General features: G+C 37.2%; 1 protein-coding gene across 5 annotated transcripts in view; it reads right to left on the minus strand.

Annotated features, from left to right (window-relative positions):
- The window catches only part of LOC110298916 (bile salt sulfotransferase-like), a 37,867-nt gene that overhangs the window by 9,167 nt on the left and 17,702 nt on the right, over positions 1-10,998 (minus strand). For all 5 annotated transcript variants that reach the window (XM_021168457.2, XM_021168458.2, XM_021168456.2 and 2 more), the window contains 3 exons: positions 8,509-8,775; positions 6,087-6,295; positions 4,199-4,325 (listed from right to left, as the gene is read on the minus strand). In XM_021168457.2, coding sequence (XP_021024116.1) covers positions 4,199-4,325; positions 6,087-6,295; positions 8,509-8,650 — 478 coding nt within the window. In that variant the 5' untranslated portion in view covers positions 8,651-8,775. The remainder of the gene's footprint in view (positions 1-4,198; positions 4,326-6,086; positions 6,296-8,508; positions 8,776-10,998) is intronic.

Genomic DNA, 10,998 nt, shown 5'->3' on the forward strand with positions numbered 1-10,998 from the left:
CGTGAATGTTGGCTTTCTATTATTTATGATGTTATTGAAAATCAGCCTTGGTCCATGGTGACCTGATAGGATGCATGGGAAATTTTCAATATTTTTTTATCTGTTGAGGTCTGTTTTGTGACCAATTATATGGTCAATTTTGGAGAAGGTACAATGAGGTGCTGAGAAGAAGGTACATCCTTTTGTCTTAGGATAAAAAATTCTGTAGATATTTGTTAAATCCATTTGATTCATAACTTCTGTTAGTGTCCATGTGTCCCTGTTTAATTTCTGTTTCCACGATCTGTCCATTGATGAAAGTGTTGTGTTGAAGTCTCCCACTATTATTGTGTGAGGTGCAATGTGTGCTTTGAGTTTTGCTAAAGTTTCCTTAATGAATGTGGCTGCAATTGCATTTGGAGCATAGATATTCAGAATTGAGTGTTCCCCTTGGAAGATTTTACCTTTCATGAGTATGAAGTGCCCCTCCTTGTTTTTTTTGATAACATGGTGTTAGAAGTCGATTTTATTCGATATTAGAATCGCTACTCCAGCTTTTCCTTCAGATCATTTGATTGGAAAATTGTTTTCCAGCCTTTCACTCTGAGGTAGTGTGTGTCTTTTTCCCTGATATGGTTTCCTGTAAGCAGCAAAATGTTGGGTCCTGTTTGTGTAACCAGTGTGTTAGTCTATGTCATGTTATTGGGGAATTGAGTCCATTGATATTAAGAGATATTGAGGAAAAATAATTGTTGCTTCCTGTTATTTTTGTTGTTAGTGTTGGCATTCTGTTTTTGTGGCTATCTTCATTTAGATTTGTTGAAGGATTACTTCCTTGCTTTTTCTAGGGCATAGTTTCTATCCTTGTATTGTTTTTTCCTGTTATTATCCTTTGAAGAGCTAGATTTGTGGAAGGATATTATGTGAATTTGCTCTTGTCATGGAATACTTTGGTTTCTCCATGTATGGTAATTGAACGTTTGTCTGGGTATAGTACCCTAGGCTGGCATTTGTGTTCTCTTAGTGTCTGAATAACATCTTTCCAGGATCTTCTGGCTTTCATAGTCTCTGGTGAAAAGTCTGGTGTGATTCTAATAGAATTGCCTTTATATGTTACTTGACCTTTTTCCCTTACTGCTTTTAATATTCTATCTTTATTTAGTGTATTTGTTGTTCTGATTATTATGTGTCAGAAGGAATTCCTTTTCTGGTCCAGTCTATTTGGAGTTCTGTAGGCTTCTTGTATGTTCATGGGCATGTCTTTCTTTAGGTTTGGGACGTTTTCTTCTATAATTTTGTTGAAGATATTTGCGGGCCCTTTAGGTTGAAAATCTTCATTCTCATCTACTCCTATTATCTGTAGGTTTGGTCTTCTCATTGTGTCCTGGATTTCCTGGATGTTTTGACTGAGGATTTTTTTGGATTTTGCATTTTCTTTGATTGTTGTGCCCATGTTCTCTATGCAATCTTCTGCATCTGAGATTCTCTCTTCCATTTCTTGTATTCTGTTGCTGATGCTAGCATCTATGGTTCCAGATTTCTTTCCTGGGGTTTCTATCTCCAGAGTTGCCTCACTTTGGGTTTTCTTTATTGTGTCTACTTCCCTTTTAAGTCTTGTATGGTTTTCACCTGTTTGGTTGTGTTTTCCTGTTTTTCTTTAAGGACATCTACCTGTTTGGTTGTGTTTTTCTGTTTTTTTCTTTAAGGACTTGTACCTCTTTAGCAGTGTTCTCCTGTATTTCTTTAAATGAGTTATTAAAGTCCTTCTTGATGTCCTCTACCATCATCATGAGATATGCTTTTAAATCTGGGTCTAGCTTTTCGGGTGTGTCAGGACTGGCTTAGGTGGGAGTGCTAGGTCCTGATGATGGTGAGTGGTCTTGGTTTCTGTTAGTAAGATTCTTACGTTTGCCTTTAGTCACATGGAAATCTCTGGAGTTAATTGTTTTAGTTGCCTCTGGTTAGAGCATATTCCTTCAGTGATTCGGTTAGCCTCTATCAGCAGATGTGGGTGAATAGCTCTCTTCTTAGTTTCAGTGCGCAGATTACTCTCTGCAGGCAATTTCTCCTCCTCCAGGGAAGGTGCACAGATATCTGACTTTTGGACCTGCCTCCTGGCAGAAGATGAAGGCCTGAAACAGGGCCTGTCCCAGAAGCTGTTAGCTTCTGTAATCCCCACTCTCACCTGTGCAGACTTGTCTCTGAGGGATCTGGGAACCAAGATGGCTCCACCAGGTGCTCTGGCAAAGCCCTCCCAAGCGGGGCAGTAACCTCTCCTCTGGTACAGAAGGTTCCCAGATGCCTGGAGCCTGAACTGGGGCCTGCCCCAGAAGCTGTGTGGCTTCCACGTGTCCCAGAAGTTGTTAGCTTCTATCATTCACACTCTCACCTGTGCAGACTAGTCTCTAGGGGATCCAGGAACCAAGATCAATTATATTTTTTAAATTGGATCTATTTACATTTCAAATTTTATCCCCTTTCCTGCCCCCCCAGAAGATCCTATCCATTGTTCCTTCCCCACTTCTATGAGGGTATTCCCCTTTACACCTATCCACATTTGCCTCCCCACCCTCAAATTCCCCTACAATGGAGTATCCATTGAGCCTCACAGGATCAATGGCCTGTCCTCCCATTGATGCATGACAAGGCCTTCCTCTGCTACATGTGTGGCTGGAGCTATTGGTCCCTCCATATGAACTACTTGGTTGGTGACCTAGTCCCTGGGAGCTCTAGGAGGCATGGTTGGTTGATATTGTTGTTCTTCCTATGGGGTTGCAAACCCCATCAACTCCTTCAGTCCTTTCTCTAACTCCTCCATTGGGGACCCCTTGTTCAGTCCAATGGTTAGCTGAAAGCATCCACCTCTGTATTTGTCTCCCACAGAGACAAACCTACTCTACCAAGACCACAACTCCTAATGGTGTTGCTAAGCATATACAAATCATCACATTCTGTTACACATATACTGTCCTTTGTCATGTTTGGTTCTACTTTACTGTTTTCAAAAAAATTTAATTCTATATTACTCTTTTTGTGGAAACAGTATTTTACTGATTCTTGCTATATATAATGTATGGCCACATGTGTTGTCTGTTTGTGAATGGATGTTTTTGCCTGTGTACACTGGAAAGAAGATGGAAAAGTAAGTGGTGTGTTCAGTTTATGGATCTTAGTCTCATTCCTATGTGGAAGTGTCTTTTCATAAGTTCAGTTCTTGGATTTCTCAGGCATGCTGTAACCAGAAACCCCAAATATGAGGGCTCCAATAGTCTCAGATGTTTTGATGCTTGCATCCAAGTTGGTAATGTTGTTTGGGTAGATTTTGTAGGATTGTCCTTGCTGGAGTAAGAATGACAATTGGGATGGGCTTTGAGGTTTTAAAACACATATCCATATCCAATGAGTTATCCATCATTAATGGATTTTGCTCATGGAAGTAAGTCTCAGCTTCTTGCTTCTGATGCTCAGTTCTCCCAGCATGGACACTCATCTCTCTGGGATGATTACCCCAAATTAAAAAGTTTATATAAGTTGTCTCAGCTAAGCCATTTTTCACAGCAAAAGAAAAATAACTAAAACCACTCAGCATCCTCCTACCTCTCTTTTCTTATTCTCTAGCCTCAGAGCAAATGTGTTTGGAATATCACACCCAGCTTATAGGATGGGTGATATGATTTGCACTCAGGTCCTCTTGGTTGTGTGGGAAGCACTCTTTAATTCTGAGCCCTCTCTTTATGGTCCATATTATCTTTATCTTACATATTTTTATTCTTAAGTACCAGAGTGAGAAAAGTGTCTAAAGTATAAAAAGATGCTAGTTTAGGAATATTTATAGTCCTTCATTTACCTTGTCAAATTAAAGATTAATCTAGATAAATCTGGGATATATCTGCAGAGTAAGTTCAAGTTCAACCTGGGACTCATAGTGAGATCCTCTCTCAAAGCAAGACATAGATTGTAGTGCTGGGGTTGTAGCTGGTGAAAGAGAATTTCTTGGAATGTGTGTGCTCCTGTATATAATTAAATATCAGAAATTGAGGAATCTATGGACTGTTTATTCATGAGGAAATCCAAGGATGGACTGCAGTCCTGTAACTCACCAATCTCCTCCTATGCAGTGGTGATGTGGTACATAGGCTGTTGTATCAGAGAATTCTGATTGGGCCCAGACATATCAAAAGATTGACATTCCCCTATCAACAAAACATAGCATACTTACATTTTCCTTGCATAAAGTTCTCAAAATATATTTTCCATGGCACTTGTTCCTTTCCCTGTTTTAGAGCATTGAAGTAGTGATAGCCTGACACAAGAACATCTCTGGGATTTCTGATGAGATAAATCACCTTCAATATAAAGTGAGACAAAGAAAACATATGCACTCAATTTTCAATGGTTTCATTTTAATTTCCAAAGTAATTTAATAATATCCCTTCTATATATTGATGGATTTCTCACATTGGTGAGTGTGTGTATGTGTGTGTGTGTGTGTGTGTGTGTACAAGCATTCATGTTTTGTGTTACAGGATCTCATATACTGTAGAGAGTTCTCAAGTATGCCACAGAAGTGAGTTGAAGCACTGATCTTTCCAATACTTCCCAATACTAGGATCCAGTCATGTACCAAGTTAACAGCCACACTGTGGTCTCTTAACAGTTGGTTACCTTGTATATTAAACAAATTATTATGCTAAATTTCCCTTGAATGTAGCAATTTTATAACAGAAAGTCAAGAATTATGATCATTCTTTATTATGTCCACAAGATGAGAAAATGTTTAATAAGCTTTCAAAAGTTAAATGGATTTCATAAATATTCGTTTCACTTTACATATATACAAAATTGTCCTGTAACATATCCCAGTTGCACTTCTAATAGTGACCCATGCTGTGTTAGATCTCAGTATCCCTGGTTGATTCCTATGATTCTCTCTTAGTCACACACAATAATTGGATGCCTTTAATCTCAGCAGGCAGTTGGACTTGGTGGATGTAATAACAGTTCTTACATATAGCAATCGAGAGCATTTAAACTCTGATATATGAATACACGGTTTATGAAATGAACAACAATAATAATAGTGTTTTGATTCACATGAAAGTAGTAATTAAATGTAAGTTCAATAAATATATTTTAAAATTATTAACTTAGTATCAAATTATTTATATATGTGTGTATATATATAAACTTACTAAATTAAATAAGATTATCTATTTGAGTTAATGTTAAATTAATTTATGAACCTTGGCTATTTGTGATCTAGTGAAATATCTCAGTAAATTTCTTTTTATGCCAGTTGTAGACACTAGGAGAGGGTTGAAGAGAGGCAGATAGACTTTACTAGTTAGCTAGACTACCAGAGTAAATGAGATCTGAGTGACTTGAGGGATGACACACTCTCAAAAATGTAAAGAAGTGAGTGCTTAAGGAAGTTGTCCTACATCTATCTCCATCATCCACAGATGAGGATAAAGTCAGCACAGAAATACACATACACATGCAAGGACACATCCTAAATGATCGCACATATGTGTACATGCTTGGGTGCACACACAAAAGAAGTATTTATTATTCAAAAAGTGGTTGTGGAAGTATAATACTAATTTTCCACATCACCAATTTATTGGGATGAAATCTTCCATAGATTCTCCAGGCTTGATATTTGTTCACCATGTTATCTGATTGTGATCTATAAACCACTATCAACTAAAGCCTGAAATTCTCAGGAAACACCCAAAACAGCAAATGAAGTAAGAAATTTAACAATGTAGCAGAACAAGTCTAGTTATATACGAGTACTTCAACAATTTCCCATGACAAGGGTAGACAAGGTAGGCACATAAATGTTCACAACAATGGTCCAGTGAGTAAATAAGGTGCTGCTATTATAGAAGATCAGGATCATTTCCCAGCACAACTACAAAGCATCTCATAATGAAGAATAACTCCAGTTCTGGAAAACTTGGCACAAACTTCTGGTTCTCAAGAATCTGCAGAGTTTGTGTACATATAAGTACCTACATATGCATATACATAATTTAAAACAATAATAAAATAAAAGAGTTCATAAGTATTGGCCAAACTGATCTGGATACTTCAGCACTGACCTTTGCCTTAGAACTGAAGAAAGACTTTGGAAAGAGTTGGATGGGAAGGAGAGAGGCCATGAGACGTGGACCCTCCTTGCTGTTTAGTAGTTTATAGTTATTTTCAAATTCTATCCATGGTGTGCGCTCATTGGCAATTGTAGATTGGACCCATGTGGGATCTCCCTTGGTCAGAATCAAGGAGACAATTTCATTCAACCAGTGGGTTCCTGGATGAAAAGGAAAACTGGTCAGTCATTTCAACAGAACTCACAAAAATATAAAAGTAGCATTGTAGACAGTTCCAAGAAGAAATTATAGTCCTCCTCCTCTCACTGTCTCTCTGGCTGGCTCTCTCTATATATGGCTCTCTCCCTCTCCCTTTTCCTCTCTCTGTTACATATGCTGTCTTATATAAACTTGGTTTTCATGGAACTCTCAATGTAGGCACTATTTATGTTGCAATTCCCCATTCCTCCACATGCTTAATTGTAGAATTTCTCTCTTGTAAAACTCTGACCAGTTTAACCTCCTCTAGAAATTGAAAAAGTCCATATTCAAGAAGCACTCTACAAAGTGAGCTTCATCATCAGCTCTAGGAATGCCATATGTCTAAAAAAATGTCTGCACTAGGTTATACCATACATGTCTCTGGTGATGTCAATGGTTATCTTTAGGTCACATGGATGATTTTCATAGAACACAGATGGTTTTTAATTCTAGGTCTCCTTGACATTCAGTTGCTGGAATTTTAGGCATGTACAGCTAATTTTCACTTTAAAATCTATTTTAACTAAATTTGACACATAAATATTTATTAATTTTATTTTATGTCTATGTTTATTTGTGCCTGAGTGTATGTATATTTACCACATGTGACAGAACTTCAGAGATGAGAACAGGTATCTGATCTTTTTCAACTGGAGTTGATGATTCATGTGAACTCTACTGTCAGTGTAGAGTTTTCTACAAGATAAGATAGTTTTCTGAAATCCTGGCCCATTTCTCTAGCCCACATATTATATTATATTTTCAATTAGATGTCTGGATATGTTTGTGTTGCAAATGTATTCTATGCCATGTAGGCAACAAGAGGGTGGAAAGTAAATTGAGCACTGCATAGTTTGTGCAAATCAAGTGGCAATCAGTGAATTTGTTCCTCTGAAATAGCACTCAGTGCTCTTAAACAGTCATCTTTCTTGCTGGTTCACAAATATTTCTTTCAATTATTCCTATTGGATTTGATTATAATCTTCATCCAACCCTCATACTACTGTCCTCAAAATTGGTATATTTTGAAATGCTACTATTAACTCCCTGCCATGTCCTTGTAGTTCCTCAAATTTCCAGGCCTTGTTCCACACCCTACTCTCCAATTGGTATTTATTTATTAGCCGTACATTCCTTCATTTTATTTCCATTTAGGAGCGGTTTCTTGCACTATGGAATGCATAAATTTTTTATACACTGTGTAAAGTTTACTCATGTGTTATTTAAATGTGCATAAATCTTGTTTAAATCTGGGTATGGTATTGTAATTCTTACACTAAAAGTGTCTTTTCTCAGGATTATTTAAACAACTCTTAACATTTATTATCTGGCTTGTCAATAAATGCTGATAATCCAATGGGTTTTCAGAAATGAGAATAAGCTGGGTCATCACCGAGAGGGAGAGAGAGAGAGAGAGAGAGAGAGAGAGAGAGAGAGAGAGAGAGAGAGAGAGAGAACGTGTTTCTGCTCATCCAATAAGATAGACCATTTAGAGCCATATGGAAGACATCCAGTGAAATCATGGAAACACACCTAATGCTGTAGGAGCCAGATTCACCAAAATATGCAAGAATCAAGGGAACTGGCTGGGAGGTATACTGATTATGTATCCCATTTAACTGCTCAGCTAACGATATAGCTTGAAATAAATCTTAGTTTCTCTGTGTTGTTATTGAGGACTATCATTAGAAAATGAAATACAGTCACTGATTACTTCACTGGTTACACTTGCATTAAAACTAATCATGTTATAAGGTATATATATATATATATATATATATATATATATATATATATATATAGGCCCATATCTTCATTAACACAGAGCTTGAGAATCACTCTTTAACTCTGCATCTGTTGATATGGACTCTACTAATTCTTTCTATGTTCTCCTGAGCTGTCACTTTGTCATATCACACTATCACACAGGATCTGTCTGCTTGAATTAGAAGGGTTGTTACCCCCAAGATAAAGATCACAGCTAGGTAGAAGGAGGTGGCCTTTATTCTTTGAGTGACTAAAGACAATGCCATAGTTCTGGAGTTGATAGTTCACTTTCCTAATTCCTGACATGATTGGGGACTTTACATACAGCCAAATGAAAAGTAGTTGCTTAGCAAGCACAAAATCCTTGCTTCAATCCTCGACCAGAAGGGAAAAACATTACACATACCTGATTTTGGATAAGTCACTATGATCGTGTCTTCATCCCTTACCACAAACCTGTCACATACTTCTCTTACGATTTCTTGTGAGTAGTAAACTGTAGGGAATGGTATCCCTTCTATCCACAGAAATTCATCTGTCATGATCATGAGCTTTGGGAATTTATGTGTTTGACCTCTTCTGTTGGAGATACACACAGATGCTTTGAGTCTCAATTTTATAGTGAGGACACAATGATCAGTGTTTCTGCCTCATTGGTTAAGAAATCAAATTGCTGTTGAAGACAAACAGATATTGTTACATTTTTGTCATAGCATTATACATGCAAATGAATAATATATGAACCTTATTTCTTAAAAATAGAAAGACTAACACAATCCCGAGAACTAGTATGATGATTGTTGTTGGCTTTAGTTTTGATATAAGCTCTGTCCATTGATGAAGCTCTTAAAAGGTGTCTCATCTCAGCGAATTCCTGGTTGTTCTGCTGTGTTTTGTTTGAAATAGAGTTTTGGATTTATAAGAAAATCTTCATTAATTTACTGATTCATTCATTCACTCGTTCATTTACTAACATTGTTTTTTTTAGACGCATGTGTGAGTGTGGGTTTTATATACAACATTGCACATGTTGACATCAAAACTTTTTTTTTTTTTTTTTACTTTTCCTCCTTTGAGAAATTGAGTGCAAAGGACAACTTGAGAAAGGATATTACATTCTTCTATTTTAGGACCCTAGATAACTGTCAACATAATTTTCCAAGTCTCTATGTTACATGTCCTAGTTTGTCTTCTGCTGCAATTAATATCAACATGACCAAAAAGCCCGTAGAGGGGAATGGTTTATTTTGGCTTCAGTCCATCAGGTCAGAGAGGGATGTTAGGTTAAGAACCAGAAGACAGTAAATGGAGAAAGCCAATGGAAGGTCAACAGAGGTGGAAGATGAAAATAAAACTTGTCTGAGTTCCATTGAATACTTCATCTGTTCAAGTTTTTCTCACACTTACTAAAAACATTCCACAGCTTACACAGGGCAGATAACATTATAATACACATGTCTATATGAGCATCCCAAGATAGTGTGTGTGTGTGTGTGTGTTTGTGTGTGTGTGTGTGTGTGTATCCTCTCTCCAAAAGAGGAGTATGCCAATTTTCTAAAATCTGAAATAGATTTATACTGAAAACAATTTTATATTTAGTAAACACACTTGTTGCATAGTAGCCTCTACTGAGAGTCAACTCTTTTTTTTTTTTTACCATAGAGTTTTTTTTTTTTTAGATTTATTTATTTATTATATGTAAATACACTGTAGCTGTCTTCAGACATTCCAGAAGAGGGCGCCAGATCTCGTTACGGATGGTTGTGAGCCACCATGTGGTTGCTGGGATTTGAACTCTGGACCTTCGGAAGAGCAGTCGGGTGCTCTTACCCACTGAGCCATCTCACCAGCCCGAGAGTCAACTCTTAAGAGCAAAGAACATATGTCTTCTTAGACTTGAAGAGGCCATGGAAGATTTTGGATTCATGCATTGATCCTCATGGCTTGCAAAATCTCGTTCATTGTACAACACATGACCATGTACTTATATTTGGCAACTGCCATACTGCCCTGGGTGCTACATATATATTAATATTCACAAAAATGCCCTCTATACTTGATTGCTGACAAGTCAATAGGAGGTATTTCCACAATTCATGTATACTATTACCATTTCATACTAGTCCATGTCAAATAGACATAATATAAATAAAACACATGAGAGTTTTTGTTTATTTTTGTGGTGTGTGTGTGTGTGTGTGTGTGTGTGTGTGTGTGCAACAACAACTCATCTTCAGGTAGACATCACTGTACCAAGAATATACTCTCAAGTCAGTTATTCTTAAGAATATCCTTCTTTTATATCTCTGTGTTCCTTCTAGCAATAGTGGCTGCTTTCTGTTAAAAAACCAATTGTTCCCATGTACCTCTTCATCTGGCTTATCCAAAACCTACTGGTCAATAATAAACAAATATACATCTAAGTTACATTAAATTAACTCAGTTTTAAACACTGTATAATTATATGTGTGTGTGTGTAATAAATTCATATTGTACATGTGGGGGGGATGTGTGTGTGTGTGTGTGTGTGTGTGTATGTGTGAGTGGGGTCAATGGAGTTTATCAGAAAATAACATAGACAAGATCCTAAAAATTCAGCATAGTTGATGGAAGCAGAAATAATTTTATGTAATTCACAAGAGCACATAAATCATTGAAGGACCTTAACATGGAATAAAGCAAAAAGAGGGTTGGAATGTGGTTCTATGTAGAGCATCAAATAGTTTCCCACAGCGAGGGGCTGAAGTGTGCCTCAGTTGAAAAATATTGCCTATAACATGTTCAGCATCCTTAATCATCAGGGAAATACAAAGCAAAACAACCCTGAGATTCCACCTCACACCAGTCAGAATGGCTAAGACCAAAAATTCAGGTGACAGCAGATGCTGGCGAGGAT

Source organism: Mus caroli, chromosome 7, assembly GCF_900094665.2.
Source record: "Mus caroli chromosome 7, CAROLI_EIJ_v1.1, whole genome shotgun sequence".
In the NCBI taxonomy this organism is placed as follows: domain Eukaryota; kingdom Metazoa; phylum Chordata; class Mammalia; order Rodentia; family Muridae; genus Mus; species Mus caroli.